General features: G+C 33.6%; 1 protein-coding gene across 1 annotated transcript in view; it reads right to left on the reverse strand.

Annotated features, from left to right (window-relative positions):
- CNTLN (centlein) overlaps positions 1-17770 on the reverse strand; it is a 427627-nt gene that overhangs the window by 313222 nt on the left and 96635 nt on the right. The window contains exon 2 of the mRNA XM_044677223.1: positions 16846-16930. Coding sequence (XP_044533158.1) covers positions 16846-16930 — 85 coding nt within the window. The remainder of the gene's footprint in view (positions 1-16845; positions 16931-17770) is intronic.

Consider the following 17770-nt stretch of genomic DNA (forward strand, 5'->3'; position numbering starts at 1 on the left):
GGGGGGGGGTTGAAGGGGAAAGGTGGAGCATGAATCATGTAACCATGTTAAAAATGAATATTAATAAATGTTAAAAAAAATATTGATGAGATATACCATATAAAAGATGACAAAAAGGAGAAATAATGATTAATTGAGATAATTCAGACTTCTGGAGCCAAGTTGGTGAAATAAAGAAAGACTCCATAGTCTTCCCAAATTCACCTCCAAACCACTAGTAAAAAAAACTCTTCAAAACAAATTCTGGGGGACAATTAATTGATTAAATGAATTGAAACCTAGAGTCAGGAGGTGTTGGGTTAAAATTTGGCCTCAGACACTTTCTAGCTCTGTGGTCCTGGGCAAGTCATTGGACCCTAATTGCTTAGGTCTTATCAGTTTTCTTCCTTGGAAACATATTGATTCCATTATGGAAAGTAAGGGTATAAAAAAAACTATTCTGGAACAGGAGAACCAGGGGAAAAAGAAGGGTAAAACAATTCAATAGTCCATAACAAAATAAAAGTTCACCAGGAAAGATTCATCTCGGTGGATTTAGAGGAGAGTGCAACCCAATATACATAGCATTCCAACACTATTGTCCAGCAAGTCAGCTAGTGTCAAAGGGCTCCTGCCCTGGTGCAGATAAAGGAAATGGAAACTAAGTAACCTTATATTAAAGAATGAGTGAGTCAAAGAATAAATCATAGAAACAATCAACAATTTCATTAAAAAGAATGACAAAAATGAGACAACAAACCAAAACTTTTGGTATGCAGTAAAATCAGTACTTAGAGGACAATTTATAACTCCTTAAAGCCTATATCAAAAAAGCAATGAAAGAACAGATCAAAGAATAGGAGGTGTATCTAAAAAAAACTAGAAAAAAGACAAATTAAAACCTCCAATTAAACACCAAATTAAAATATTTGAAAATCAAATGGAAAACTAATAAAATTTAAAGTAGAAAAACCATTAAACTAATAAATAATACAAGGAGATAGTTTTATGGAAAAAAATTTTTAAAGATAAACAATTGATTAATTTGATAAAAAGAAAGAAAAAAGGCCAAATTACCAGGATTAGCAATTAAAAGGTAGAATTCACAACTGAAAAATAGAAATTAAAGCAATTGTTAGGAATTATTTTGCCCTATTATATACTGATAAATCTAATAATACAAATGAAATAGAATACTACTTAAATATAAATTTCCCAGATTAACAGAAGAGGAAAACAGAATATTTAAACAACCCCATCACAGAAAAAGAAATTGAACAAGTCATCAATGAATTTCCTAAGAAAAAAGCCCCAGAGCCAAAAAAGATTAAGAATTTAATTCTACCAAACATTTAAAGATCAATTAATTCCAATACTACACAAACTATTCAGAAAAATAGCTGGGATAGGAATTCTACCACATTCCTTCTGACATAAAAAAAGGTATTGCTACCTAAACCAGGGAGATAAAAAAAAACAGTGAAAGAAAACTACAGACCAATATCCCTAATGAATACTGATGCAAAAAAAAAACTTTAATTGTAGAAAGAAGATTATAGCAACATAACAAGGATCATATACTATGTCTTCATAGGTTTTACACCATGAATGCATTACACGAAGAATCAGCAATTGCTGATTCAATATCTGAAAAACTATCAACAGAATTGACTATATCAATAATAAAACCAACATAATGCAATGTGATTCTTTCAATAGATGCAGAAAAAACGTCTAACAAAAGTACAATTTGAATTCCTACCAAAAAAAAATCTACTCTCTAGAAAACATTAGGATAAATAGAACATTCCTCAAAATGATAAAATAGCATCTATCTAAAACCATCAGCAACCATTATATGTCATGGAGGTGGAATAGAAGCCTTCCCAATAAACATCAGGGATAAAAAAAAAGCATGCCTATTATCACCACTACTATTCAGTATTGTACTAGAAACACTCAAGTTTTGAGCAATGAGAAGAAAAATAAATTGAAGGAAATAGAATAGAGGCAATAAATAAAACTATAACTCTTTGCAAATGATATGATGGTTTTCCTAGAAAGTTCTAGAGCAATGATAGGCAAACTTTTTCTAAGGCAACTCTTTTGAAGTTTCATTGTATTGTATCTTACTCATTGTATTCGTCAGATTAGGAATAATGTCCTACCCCAGATACAATATTGCAGGGGGGCACATCTGGCCTGTGTGGCCATAGTTTGCCCACCACTGTTCTAGAGAATCAACAAAAAAACTAATCAAAACAATTAACAACTTTAGCAAAACTATAGAATATAAAATAAACCCACAAAATCATCAGGATTTCTTTATGCCAACAATAAAGCTCAATAGCAAGAGATAGAAAAATAAATTTCATTTAAAATAACTATAGATAATATAAAATTCCTGGGATCTACCTCTCTAGACAAACTCAGAAATTGTATAATCACAACTATAAAATACTTTTCACATAAAGTAGATCTAATTAATTGCTCTTCGGTAAGCCAAGCTAATATGTTAAAAATTATTATTCGTTCTAAATTAATTTACTTCTTCAGTGCCATACAAATAAAACTACCCGAAAATTCTTTCAGAGTTATAAAAAGTAATTTGAAAAAATTCATCTGGAAGAACAAGAGACCCCAGAATATCAAGAGAAATAATGAAAAAAAAATTAAGGTGTATTAAGTATACCAGATTGAAAATTATATTATAAAGTGACAACCATCAAAATAATCTGGCACTGGCTGGAATGGAAGACCAGAAATAACCTAGTGCTTAAAAAACCCCAAAATCCATGCTTCTAGGAGAAAAAATTCACTAGTTGACAAAAACTTCTGGAAATCTTGGAATAAAGTATGCCAGAAATTGGGCATAGACTAAAACCTTGTGCCATATACCAAGGTAAAGTCAAAATGGATACATAATTTAGAAATTAAGGTGATACTATAAACCATATAAAAAGGTGATACAAAACTAATTAACTAGGGGAGCACAAATCAATTGTAAAAAAAAAAGCAAGCCATTCCCTAATTGATAAATGGGCAAGGGACATGAATAGGCAATTTTCAGATAAAGAAATCAAAACTATCAATAAGCACATGAGAAAGTGTTCTAAATCTCTTATAATCAAAGAAATGCAAAATCAAAACAACTCTGAGGTACTACCTCACACCTACCAGATTGACTAAAATGACAACAGGGGAGAGTAATGAATGTTGGAGGGGATATGGCAAAATTGGGACATTAATGCATTGCTGGTTGATTTGTGAATTGATCCAACCATTCTGGCTGGCAATTTGGAACTATGCCCAAAGGGCGTTAAAAGACTGTCTACCCTTTAATCTAGCCATACAACTGCTAGGTTAATAACCCCAAAGAGATCATAGGGAAAAAAACATGTACAAAATTATTTATAGCCACATTCTTTGTGGTGGCAAAATATTGGAAAATGAGATAATGTCCTTCAGTTGGGGAATGGCTGAACAAATTGTGGTATCTGATGGTGAAGGAATAATATTGTGCTAAAAGGAATAAAGAACTGGAGGAATTCCATGTGAACTGGAATGACCTCCAGGAATTGATGCAGAGTGAAAGGAGCAGAACCAGGAGAACATTGAACACAGAAACTGATACACTGGTTCAATTGAACATGAAGGACTTCTCTACTAGCAGCAATGCAAGAATCCAGAGCAAGGCTGAGGGACTTATGAGAAAGAAAACTAGCCACATTCAGAGGAAGAACTGTAGGAGGAAAAATATAGAAGAAAAACAACTACTTGAACACATGGGCTGATGGGGATATTATTGGAGATGTAGACACTAAACTATGACTCTAGTCTAACTATCAATAATATGGAATTAGGTCTTGATCAATGTTACATGTAAAACCCAGTGAAACTACGTGTTGGCTAAGAGGGGTCAGGGGAGTCTGGGGGAGAGGGAAAGAACATGAAATATGTAACTATGAGAAAATATTCAAAGTAAAAACTTTAAAAAATAAATAAACGAACAAAAGTTTCTGCACAAACAAAAGCAATGTAACCAACATTAAAAGTTAAACAACAAAATTAGGGGAAACATTTTATAGAAAGTCGCTCTGGCAAAGGCTTTATTCCACAAATATATAGAGAATTGAGTCAAATCAATAAGAATACAAAACATTTACCAATTGACAAGTGGTCAAAGAAAATGAACAAGCAATTCTCAGATGAAGAAATTAAAGCTGTAATTATATGGAAAAAATTATACAAATGACTATTTATTGATTAAGAGAGATGCAAATAAAACAAATCTTGAGGTACCACCTCATACCCATCAGATTGGCTAAGATGACTAAAAAGGAAAATGATAAATACTGGACGAACATGGAAAAATCAGGACACCAATACATTACTGGTAGAGCTGGAAACTGATACAACATTTGGAAAACAAACTGGAACCATGCCCAAAGGGCCATCAAATTGTGAATAATCTTTGACCAAGCAATACCATACTAGATCTGTATCCCCAAAAGATTAAGGATAGGGGAAAAGAACCTACCTCCACAAAAATATTTGTAGCAGGTCTTTCTTACGTGACAAAAAACCAGAAAGTGAATGATGTCCATCAATTTGGGAATGGCTGAACAAATTACAATATATGATTATAATGGAATATTATGATATAAGAAATTAAAACAGGACAATCACAAAAATACTTGGAAAGACCTATATGAAGTGATACAAAGAGAAGTAAATAGAACAAGGAAAACATTGTACACAGTAACAATAATACTGTATGATAAATAACTGTGAATGACTTAACTATTATCAATAATGCAAGGATCGAGAACAACTCCAAGAGCTTCATGACAGAAAAAAGGATATCCATGACTACCAAAGGAACAGGCTGAGTCTGAATGCAAATTGAAATATACTGTTCTTTATTTCCCCAATGAATTTTTTCTAGTGTAAGCAATATGTCTACTTTCATAACATGACAAATATGGAAATTTGATTAAATGATGATATATTAAAATCTATATCATATTACCTGACTTCTTGGGGAGATTGGAGGGGAAGGAGGGAAAGTACAAGGATAGCAAGATATTACAAAATGAATATTAAGAAACTGTAGTAATATTTAATCTAGAAAAAAATAAAAAATTTAAAAAGGAAAAGAGGTACAAAAACTCACTCAAGAAAATAATACGTTCAAATCTGACCTCAGACACTTCCCAGCTGTGTGACCCTGGGCAAGTCACTTGACCCCCATTGCCTACCCTTACCACTCTTCTGCCTTGGAGCCAATACACAGTATTGACTCCAAAATGGAAGGTAAGGGTTTATAAAAAAAATAAAAGAAAAAAAAAAGAAAATAATACCTCAAAAATTATCTCTGGGCAAATGAATGCTAATGACTCCATGAAACATCAAGAAACAATCAAAATCAAAAGAATGGACAAGTAGAATAAATTATGAACTGTCTCACTGGAAAAACAACTGAAGTGAAAAATAAATCCATGAGAAATCTAAGAAATATTGGACTACTTGAAATACAAGATAAAAAAAAAAACTTGGACATCATCTTTCAAAAAATTATCAAGGAAAACTTCACTAATATTTTAGAAACAGAGGGCAAAATAGAAACTGGGAGAGTCCATTGATCACTTCCCATAAGAGATAGCAAAATAATAACTCCCAGGAATATCATATCCAAATTCCAGAACTCCTAAATCAAGAGATAATACACGCAACAAAAAAGAAACAGTTCAAATAACACGAAAGCACAGTCAAAATGACATGAGTTAGCAGCTTCTAAGTTAAGGATCAGAGCTCTTGGAATATGATATTCCAGAGGGCAAAAGAAGTAGGATTTCAACATTCCTAACATAAAGACAACATTGAAATGGAAAATATGATTCTCAAACATAGCTCCAGAGAAACTTAAAAAGTTAGGAGCAAAGAGAAATCAAAAGGTATTCAGTAATGTTAAATTATTTATATTCCTACATGGGAAGATGATTTTTGTAACTATGAAGAATTTTATTATTATTAGGGCAGTTGGAAGTAGTATACATAGACAGAGGGCAATTGAGTGAATTGAATGTTATTGGATGATAATGAAAAAAATAAAATTATGGGACAAGAAGGAGAAAAGCACCGGGACAAGGGAGAAGGAAAAAAATAGAATGGGGTAAATTATCTCATATAAAACAGACATGAAAGAGCTTTTATAGTGGAGAGGAACATGGTACAGGTAGGGGTAGAAAGCACATAGACCTTACTCTCATTAGACTTTGCTCAAAGAAGGAAGAATACACTCAGTCAAATCTATCTTATACTATAGGAAAGTAGGAAGGAGAAGGGGATAAGAGAAGAGATGGGGCTGATAGGAAATGAGGCGAAGGCAAATTGGGGGATATGATGGTCAGATGCTGAAGCAGAGGAAATATGATAAAGAGTAATACTCTAATGGAGCAAAAAATATTTACAAGTCTTGCTAATAGAGGCCTTATTTCTCAAATGCACAGAGAAATGAGTCAAATGTATGAGAATACATTCCCCACTGGGATAAAAGTCAAAGGATATGAACAAACTTATAAAAGTAATTAAAACTCCTATAAGAATGCAAAAAAACTACTATGGTTCACTATTAGAGAAATGCAAATTAAAACAACAGTAAGGTACCACCTCCAACATGTCAAATTGGATGTTATGACAGGAAATGAAAATGACAAAACTTCCTAGGAGATGTAGGAAAATTGAGACACTAATGTACTGTTGGGACAGTTGTGAAATAATTCAACAATTCTGGACAGCAATTTAGACCTATGCTACAGGGCTATAAAACAGGGCACATACCCTTGAACCCAACAATACCATTTATAGGTTTCTACTCCAGAGATAAAAATCAAAAAGAGGAATGGCTTATTGGTACAAAACTATTTAAAGATGCTCTTTATCACAGGGCAAAGAATTGGAAAGTAAGGGGATACACATCAATTGCAGAATAGCTAACTAAGTTACAGTACAAGATTGTAATGAAATTCCATTTTCTTATAAGAAATGGTAAAAGGAAGAGATAAAAAGAAAACCTATGCAAAGTGAAGCAGAGTGAGAGAAAGGGTCTTCAGTGGCCTTCTGGTACAAAACATACTTGAAAAAGCCTTAGCCCAACACTATGTTTAAAAATTAGTCATCCAACCTTTATATGAAGACTACCAGGAGTATATAACATCCTAATCATTAATGCTGACATAATCTGATGACAAAGCAAGAGAAAAAAAATATAACCAGTTAGATTGTGTGATATTCTGGGAAAATGGGGGCTTAAAAGCAGCAAGGCACCAGACCTCTACAATCTCTTTAACACCAATCAAGGACAAAGGGCTTCCAGGGGAAAGAAAACCAAATGTGACAACAGAATAGAGCTGGGGGATCATCCCGCTAAACCCAACTTAAAAGGTTCACACAATTAAAAAAAAAAAAAGTCTGAATTCTTGAACTCTTGGGCTCCAGAGGAAAGGAAAAAGGAACATCCCAGGTCCATTCTCACACCTGATCTGCCAAGTCTCCAGCAGATCCTGGAATCTCTCGGTGGGCAAGGGTGCTAGTCAAGAGGGAGTGGCTTGCTGGCACAGCTGTGCCAGACTCAAGGCTTTGATCACAAAAAACAGGGAGAGAGCTGAAGGAGAAGTGCAGAAAGGGCAGCCAAACACTCCATCTTGAGCTGCCCTACCCCACTTCTCAAAATCTGGGCTTGAGGGCACATTGAACTCTACAGATCAACTCCACCCTGGCTTAATCTTATCAATAGGGCAGATAAGAACTCTTCAGAGAGAAGGGATGCCCCAATACCCCTCCCCCATTTAAAATCTTCTGATAAAGACTAAATTGGAAATTCTAAAAATCAAAGAAGAAATTAATAAAAGTTAAAGTAAAAGATCTATTGAACATTGAAATAAGCCTATGAATTGATATTTGGGGAAAAAATAGATAAAGTATTAGTTAAACTAATTTTAAAAAAAGAAGAGAATCAAATTAACAGTATCATGAATGAAAAGGGAAATGTTACCTCTGATGAAGAGGAAATTCTTCCAAATATTAAGAACTATTTTGCCCAATGATATGACAATAAATATGACAAGATGAAATTTGTGATATTTACAAAAATATAAATTGCCTAGATAAACAAAAGAAGAAATAGAACACAAATATTCCCATATCAGACAAAAAGAAATTTAAGTCATCAAGGAACTCTTAAGAAAAAGCCCAAAGGCCAGATGTACTCACAAGTGAATTCTATCAATCATTTAAAGAACAACTAATCCCAATACAATACAAATTATTTCACAAAATAAGCAAAGAAGGAGTTTTACCAAATTCCTTTAATGACACAAATGTGGTACTGATTCCAAAGCCAGGCAGACCAAAAACAGAGAAAGAAAACTATGGATCAATCTCATTAATGAACATAAATGCAAAAATCATAAATAAAACACTACCAAAAAGACTATAGCAAGTTATCACAAAGATTATCCCACAGGTGGAATTAATATCAAGAACTCAAAGATGGTTTAATATTAGGAAACTATCCATACAATTGACCATATCAATAATCAAACCAACAAATATCGGAAACAAATGCAGAAAAGCAGAAATAATAAATGCCACTTTTTTAAAAATCATAATGTGGTAAAAATTAAAATTAACAAAGGTCCATTGAAAGGGAAATTTAACATTAACTGAAAAATAAATAATTTAGTTCTTCATAACAGGTGGGTCAAAGAAGAAATCATAGAAACAATTATTGATTTCATTGAACAGAATTACAATGAGGAGACATCATATCAAAATCTATGGGATATAGCCAAAGCAATACTCAAGGGAAAATTTCTATCACTGAGTGCATATACCAACAAAATAGAGAGGGCAGAAATCAATGAATTGGGCTCGCAACTTAAAATGTTAGAAAAGAACAAATTAAAAATCCCCAGATAAAAACCAAATTGGAAATTTTAAAAATAAAAGCAGAAATTAATCAAATTGAAAGTAAAAAAACTACTGAACTAATGAATAAAAGTAGGAACTGGTACTCTGAAAAAATAGATAAACTACTAGTCAATCTAATGAAAAAAAGAAAAGAAAATTAACAGTATAAAAAATAAAAGGGGCAATCTCACCTCTAATGAAGAGGAAATTAAGGCAATTATTAAGAACTAATTTGTTCAATTATATGGCAATTGAAATTGAACAATCCATCAATGAACTCCCTAAGAAAAAATCACCAGGGCCAGATGGATTCACAAATGAATTCTATCAAACATTTAAAGAACAAATCCCAATACAATACAAATTATTTCACAAAATAATCAAAAAAGGAGCTTTACCAAATTCCTTTTATGACACATAATGGTACTTATTCCAAAACCAAGCAGACCAAAAATAGAGAAAGAAAACTACAGACCAAACTCCTTAATGACCATAGATGCAAAATTCCTGAATAGAATAATAGCAAAAAAACTTCAGCAAGAGATCATGAGGATTATTAACTATGATCAAGTGGGATTCATACCAGGAATGCAAGGATGGTTTAATATTAGGAAAACCATCCACATAAATTGATCATATCAATAATCAAATGAACAGAAATCACACGATTATCTCAAAAGATGCATAAAAAGGCTTTGACAAAATACAACACCCATTCTTACTGAAAACACCAGAAAGTATAGGAATAGAAGCACCATTTCTCAAAATAATAAACAGCATTTATTTAAAACCATCAGCAAGTATCATCTGCAATGGGGACAAGTTACATGCATTCCCAATAAGATCAGGAGTGAAGCAAGGATGCCCATTATCACCCCTTTTATTCAATATTATACTAGAAATGCTAGCAGTAGCAATTAGAGAAGAAAAAGTAATTGAAGAGATTAAAGTAAGCACTGAAGAGACTAAACTATCACTCTTTGCAGATGATATGATGGTATACTTAATGAAACCCAGAAAATCAACTAAAAAGCTAATGGAAACAACTAACAATTTTAGTAAAGTTGCAGGGTACAAAGTAAACCCACATAATTCATCAGCATTTCTATATATTTCCAACAAAACTCAGTAGCAGGAGCTGGGAGCAGCTATTTGGCTCAGTGGATTGAGAGTCAGGCCTAGAGACAGGAGGTCCTACGTTCAAATTTGGCTTCAGACACTTCCTAGCTGTGTGACCCCGGGCAAGTCATTTAACCCCCATTTCCTACCCCTTATTGCTCTACTACCTTAGAACCAGTATACAGTATTGGTTCTAAGACAAAAGGTGAGGGCTTAAAAAAATGGAACTCATTCTTCATTTGACAAATTATCAAAGGATATGAATTAGTAGTTTTCAGATGAAGAAATCAAAACTATCAATAATCATGTGAAAAAATGTTCTAAATCCTTCTTGTTTAGAGAAATGCAAGAATCTAGAAAACAAAATTAAAAAATTAAAACTTTGACGAGAATATGAAACACCTCAATGATTCAACCAAATATCTGGAGAACAGATCTAGAAGAGACAATTTAAGAATTATTTGTTTGCCAAAACATCATGACAAAAGAAAAAGTTTAGACATCATCCTACAGGGATTTATCCAAGAAAACTGCCCTGACATTTTCGAACAAGAGGGAAAAGTGGAAATTGAAAGAATTCATAGATCACTCCTACATTTAATCCACAACTGACAACTTCTAGGAATATTAAAGCCAAATTCAAAAACTACCAGACCAAGGAAAAAATATTACAAGCTGCTAAAAAAGAAGTCATTCAGATACCACGGAACCACAGCCAGGATAACATAGGATCTGGCTGCATCTACATTGAAGGACCAGAAGGCATGGAACATAATATTCCAGAAAGCAAGAGAACTGGGTCTACAACCAAGAATCAACTATCCAGCAAAACTGACTATATTTTTTCAGGGGAAAGTAAGGTCATTCAATAAAATCAAGGACTTCCAAGAATTCATAAAGAAAAAACTGGACTTAAACAGAGAGTTTGCTGCCCAAACACAGAACTCAAGAGAATGACCATAAGGTAATTAAGAGAGGGGGAGGAGGGGAGGAAATCTTTTCTTTAAGGGACCCAATTAATTCAATAGATTTGTATCCCTAGAAGAAAAGAAGATATTGGCAAAGATTAAAAATTGTTATTATCAACAGGGTAACTAGAAGAAGTTTACTTAGAAGGAACAGTGACAAACTGTATAGGATGAAACGTCAAGATATATATACATACATACATATGTATAAATATATGCAAAACTAGAGGGGGAAAAAAGGAGATAATATTAAGAAAAATGGGGAAATAAGCAAGATAATTTTATCAAGAAAGTACTAACAGTTTGGGGAAGAAGAGGGATTAGGAAGGATTATATAAATTCCCATGTAAAAAGTGGTACTTAAACTTAGCTTAGAGGAAATTGGGAATTCTAAGGGATAGAAGGAGGGAATAACTTTTAAGAATGAGGGACAGCCTGTGAAAGGCACAGACATGGTAGAGTGAATATTGTGTACAAGGAATAGAAATAAGGACAGTTTGACTAGACAAAGAATGTGAAATAAAGAAAAGTGCAAAAGCCTTATTTAATGATTTTTTGATATAGCCTGTGTATGACCAGTATGTATGTATGTATGTTATGACCAGTAAGGGTGTCAAGATTGTATTTGATATAACTCAGGAGAAACCCAATAGCACAGCTTGATATGAGAAATAAGATTTGTTCCCCATACCAGCTGGGCTAAGCTTCCTTTAAGAGTGAGAATTCTCTAGCTAACCACAAGTCCTTAGGAACCAGTTTCTGGCTGTCAGTTGGCTAGAAGGTAACCAGGAAGTTGAATGTTGATTTCCTGAAACCTTTGGTTATATTTATAAGGTTAGCACTAGCTTTAATTGGCTATGATCACTTAAAATGTTATCAGGATCTGACTACACAATTACAGATATTGCCATCAAATTAAGTTGTTCACTTTTAAAAATCACTATAGGCTTAGAGATTAAACTGGGTTTATTAGGTGAATTGAATGGGGAGGTAAATTGGGAGTAGGAGAATGGATGAAGGAAACCCTGAATAATCTTGCCTAAAATACTGTAAGTCTAAATAAATATTTAAAATGAAAATGTTCCCTAAGGTGCAGAGAATCAAAGGGACCTTGAGGGTCTCCCTATGACTCTGAAGCTGTTTGATGCTGAGCCCAGGGCTATGAAGTCCCTGGGTCAGATGCTATTGTAATTCTTGTTGTTTGCTGAAAAATCTTGATTTGTAATAAAGCTTATTCGCTATGCCAATAAAAGGTGTTTGATATGGCTAGCAATAAAGTTTGACCCTGCCTGCCTGCCTATACCAAAACTCACACCTCCTGGGCCCAGACTGTTACCTCCTGTCTCCCTAACCCAAAGAGAAAAAATGAGTCCCTGAGGGGTCTGTGCACTTCAATTTATACCCTGTCCCTGTCACCTTGGCACATGCCCAGGGCTTCTTTGCCAGGTTCTGAGTTCCAAAGTAGCAAACTGATTTTTTGTACCTACAGAAAATGGCTCCCCATTTCTGTACATCACACAAAGAATGTGAAGGAAAGAAAAGTGCAAAAATCTTATTTAATGATTGTTTGCTATAGCCTATGTAATGATACTGGGGTACTGAGTTGGAGCTCTGTAGATGACTATTGAACAGCCCCATGGATCTTACAGATGGAGGTGGAAAATGCTAAGAGGTTTGATGAAACCTCCTATCCGAATACTTATAGGTTTGCTTATCAGCAGCTTTACTGATCTTAGCTGTTGCTTGAAGCTGTGTAGAATCTACAGATACAATAGTTGGTCAACTGCTTTCCCCAGTTCCCACCTAACTAATGGGGAAACAATTACTTCCTCAATTAGTAATTGATTGATTAATAACTCCAAGGATGATAATTCTTTTTTTAAAACCATATCTATTGTTTATTCACCAAGATGTTCAATGTTATATGATTAGAAGATTAATGATTTCTTTTTTTTAATTTTAAATATTTTCCCCCTAGTTACATGTTTCATGTTCTTTCTCTCTCCCCCAAACCCCCTAACCCGCCTTAGCCAATGCACAATTCCATTGGGTTTTACATGTATCATTGATCAAGACCTAATTCCATATTTTTGATAGTTGGACTAGAGTTATCATTTAGTGTCTACACAAGGATGATAATTCTTGACTCCAATTTCTAACTGCGATATAATATGGATTTTTTAGAAGATCATTACAGTAAAAATCTTTTCACCAAAGGTCAGATGGTTCTCTAACTGACAATATGCTGGAAACCTTTGAATAACCAGTTCAGTGATGGCTTTCTTAATTTAGCTATGGATAAGTTAAAGGAAAGGGTTTGGGAAGTTGTGAAGGAAAGAGGGAAAAGAGGGAACCCTGATCCTTTATCTATTGTATAAATAGAGATTTTGAACCTTGGACTGCATCCCCCATAAGTCCTTAGTATTTCCCAGAATTCCCTTTAATCTCTCCTGTGCCTTCACGTTTGCATAGTCACATTATTGTTTTATAATTGACTGTAACTCCTTCCTTCTTCTCTTTGGTTCCTAGGAACAAGCTGGTTAGTACCTCTTAGTTTCTTTTGTTAGTTTTATTATTAATAAAACTTTATTAAATATAATATTTTAGTTACTGAATATTCATTATAAAATTCACATTTTGGCTAACCACAAAGGGATAGAATTCTCAAATATTTTTAATAGATTTTCAGTATAGTTAGTAAGTTTGCCTGAGAGCCGACAGCTGGGGTTTCCCTTTCTCGCCCTATGCTCTTGCACTCAGCCTGCCTGCTTTTGCCCCATTATTGAATATTAATTTAAAAATCCACACTATCTATGTAGTTGATTGTAAAGCTGGCATTTGAAATCTATTTGGTCAATTGGCTGGCTAGGCCAAAAGACCTAGCCTCAAAGCTTGAAGTTTCTTCAGTTCACTAAAGGATAGTTTTATGGTGCTCTTCCAGTTGACTTTATGTTGTAATTTGGTTGTTGCCAATATTGATGCTGGATGTTGGTAGATATAGAATTCCCTAACAGCAGCTTAGGCACTTAATCAGACTGTGACACACTGCTGAGATGAACCATTTCGAGATCTATTTATCATCTCCAATAATCTTATAAAGACAGCTTAGTTTTTAAGGAAGTAACGGACACGGAAGATCTTTTAGCTCATACTTCCAGCTCTGTCTCCAGGAGCATGGAGTTTATTATATATATATATATATATATATATATATATATATATATATATATATATATATATACATATATATATATATATATTTCAAGACTCATTTCACACAAAAGAACCCCCCAGAAACTTTGCATGTGCGCAGAAGTTACAAATGATGTCATATCAAAACACAAAAATTCTCATTTGACTTCAGAATAGAAGGCAGCCAAGGCCGAATTTTGGCTGGTTTTTTTTATCAGTAAGCTAAGACGGGGAATGTTTTCTCAGGGTTGAAATGCCCCTGCTAAGGTTTCTTAATTGGCTTTACCAAGCAGCTACATTCCTGACCAAAGGGGAAGCATCTTAACCTTTTGACTTCTGGTTTGCTGAGAACTTAAAGCTTTTCAATGAGGCCACAATACAAGAAAGGGTGTGGATNTATATATATATATATATATATATATATATATATATATATATATTTCAAGACTCATTTCACACAAAAGAACCCCCCAGAAACTTTGCATGTGCGCAGAAGTTACAAATGATGTCATATCAAAACACAAAAATTCTCATTTGACTTCAGAATAGAAGGCAGCCAAGGCCGAATTTTGGCTGGTTTTTTTTATCAGTAAGCTAAGACGGGGAATGTTTTCTCAGGGTTGAAATGCCCCTGCTAAGGTTTCTTAATTGGCTTTACCAAGCAGCTACATTCCTGACCAAAGGGGAAGCATCTTAACCTTTTGACTTCTGGTTTGCTGAGAACTTAAAGCTTTTCAATGAGGCCACAATACAAGAAAGGGTGTGGATGACAAAAGGGGTCAAAAGATGAGTCTCAGATTTTTATCTATTTGAGATTGTTTCTATTATTGGCTTCCCACAGAACCTTTCCTCCCACCAAATCTCCCAAGATTGAGAGAAAGATGCATTGATTTATCCTGCTTTTATAGTCTAATCCCAACTGGCTTTGGTCTCATGCCAACTCAAAATGCCCTCACTGAATTCTGGGTTTTAACCAAGTAACTGCATTCATGCCTGGCCAACATGACTTCCTACAAAGTCTTTGCAACTATAAGCTTTAAATTTTATATGTCTGTGTAAACCACTTAGAAATAAAGATTTCTCAAAGACCCACCTCTAAGAATCCTATTTCTTGAAAGTGGTACCTAGAAAGAAACTTTATTCCAGTTTGAAAATTTTTCTTCCAAAATTTTCAGTACTAATCTAAATCTTGTATAAAGATAAAATATTATTGATTCTATGAACTCCACAGACTTTTGAATATATTAAATGTAGGGGTTTTATAAAGTATTCTTGAGTCTAAATATCAAATATGTGCTAGATATTTCTATAAATTTGTTTGACTTGTGAAAATCTGATATTTTCAAATACTGAACAGAAAGTGAAGAATGCTAAGAATAAAAAGTAAAGTACAATAAAATGATATTTATCTAGTGAATTATTCCTAAAACATCATGCCATTTATTTGTAATCTTTATTTAGGATTATATTTTTTCAAAATTAATTCCTAGCCTACTGTCATTCAAGTAAACTAATAAATTAAAAAAGTCAATTCAAATTGCTCATACAGTTAAAAAGATCCTCAAATTCTAATTCACAATAAATTGAGGGACAGCTAAGTGGCTCAGTGAATTGAGAACCAGGCCTAGAGAAATGAGGACTTGGATTCATATCTGAAGTCAGATATTTCTTAATTGTGTGACGTTAGGCAAGTTCTTTAACCCCCATTATCTAGCCCTCCCTACTCTTCTGCCTTGGTACCAATACACAGTATTGATTTTAGGGCAGAAGGTAAGAGTCCAAAAAAATTATCCAACTAGCATTTATTAAACACTACTATGCTCCAGGAATTGAGCTAAAAACTAGGGAAACAGAAAAAAGTAGAAAGTCCCTGCTCTCAAAAAGTTCACAATCTAATGCAGAAGACAACAAATAAGATATATACAGGATAAATAAGAAATAATTAACAGAGGGAAAGTACTAGAATTAAAAAGGGTTTGAAATGGCTCCTTGTAGGATGTGAGACTTTAGCTGGAACTTAAAGAAAGTCAGGGAAGACAGAAAGAATAAAAAAGTTAAAACCAAGAAACGGAGTTTCTTCATTGAATAGCCAAAAAAAAAAAAACAATGTCACTAGATCAGAGTACCTGACAGAAAGTAAGGTGTAAGAAGACTGAAAAGGTAAGATGGGGCTCTTATGGCAGACAGACCTTCCAGTAAGCTACTGCAGTAGTCCAGAAGTGATGGGATAAGGGCATATACCAGTATGGTAGCAGTATTAGAAGAAAAGAGAGCATATTTAAGAGATGTTGCAAGAGTGAAATCAGCAGGCTTTGGCAACAGATTGGACATAGGGAGTGAGAGATAATGAGAAATCAGGGTGACTCCTAGACTGTAAGCCTGAAAGATTAGATGATACTGTCCTTTACAGTAATAAGGAAGATAGGAAAGGTAGAGAGTTTAAACAGAAAGATAGTATGCTCTCTTTTAGATATGTTAAGTTTAAGATGTCTAGTAGACATCCTGTTTGAAATGTGTGAAAGGCAATTGGAGAGACAAGAATGGAGAGCAGCAAAAAAGGTTGAAGGATTGCAATTACAATAATATTTAATATGTTTCAAATATAAATACCAACCTTTTCCAACTCCTTTATTCTAGTATCTTTGGCATGTAAAATTTCTAATACTTTTCTATCCTTGGCTTCAGCTTTAGTTTTTTCTCTAGAAACAAAACAAAGTAAATAAGTTGATTGTTAGTCATAATTTTCAATTCTTCACCTAAATTTGTCATCTTCATAATAAATGTCCCTATAAAGTATACCAAATTAAATTATCTAAAGCTGACAGTCCTTGCAGAATTAATCAGAGACCATATGGCAAGTGACAGCAAATTATAACTGTAAATAACTAAGACAGCTTCATTCTACAAGACCCAGTTGAGTTGCAAGGCTTGAATCCCTATTTTTTAAAAAATAACATTTTTACCAAATGTACATATTCAGTTTCACCAAAATTTAGTGCCAAGCTCTTAAACTTTGAGGAGGTAAGGGAAGGAGAGCGGGAAGAAAGATTAATAATAATAGTAATATCAGTAACCCTGAAGTTAGGAATTAATTAGAAGTGGGCAAACGGATGGTAGGTAGGAAACACTTCAAGAATACTATAACTAGAATAGCTGTATATTCTTTGAAAAGGGAGAGGCCACCAATATCAGTATTCCACATAAAATATGGCCATTTTTAACTTTTAGGTAGAGTTATTCTACATATTTAACAAAATATGCATCAATTTAACTGCACTTAAAACTTAATTGCACCTTAAAACATTTTAATTTCAGAATGAATGTAATACTTTATTATTCAAACATACTTTTTTTTTGGAACTTTAAGCAACTATTTTTGCTATGTTCTTTTTTCTTTAGCATTTAGGAATGGTAATAAGATACCTTATCTGTTTAAAGTGAGTCTTTTGAAAATAAAAGTCTCATAATTCAATATTTTCACTAAGGTTCACTTGAAGAGTAATGTTAAGATAAAAACAAAAGAACTAGCACTAAACACG

This window comes from Gracilinanus agilis, chromosome 1 (genome assembly GCF_016433145.1).
Source record: "Gracilinanus agilis isolate LMUSP501 chromosome 1, AgileGrace, whole genome shotgun sequence".
In the NCBI taxonomy this organism is placed as follows: Eukaryota; Metazoa; Chordata; class Mammalia; order Didelphimorphia; family Didelphidae; genus Gracilinanus; species Gracilinanus agilis.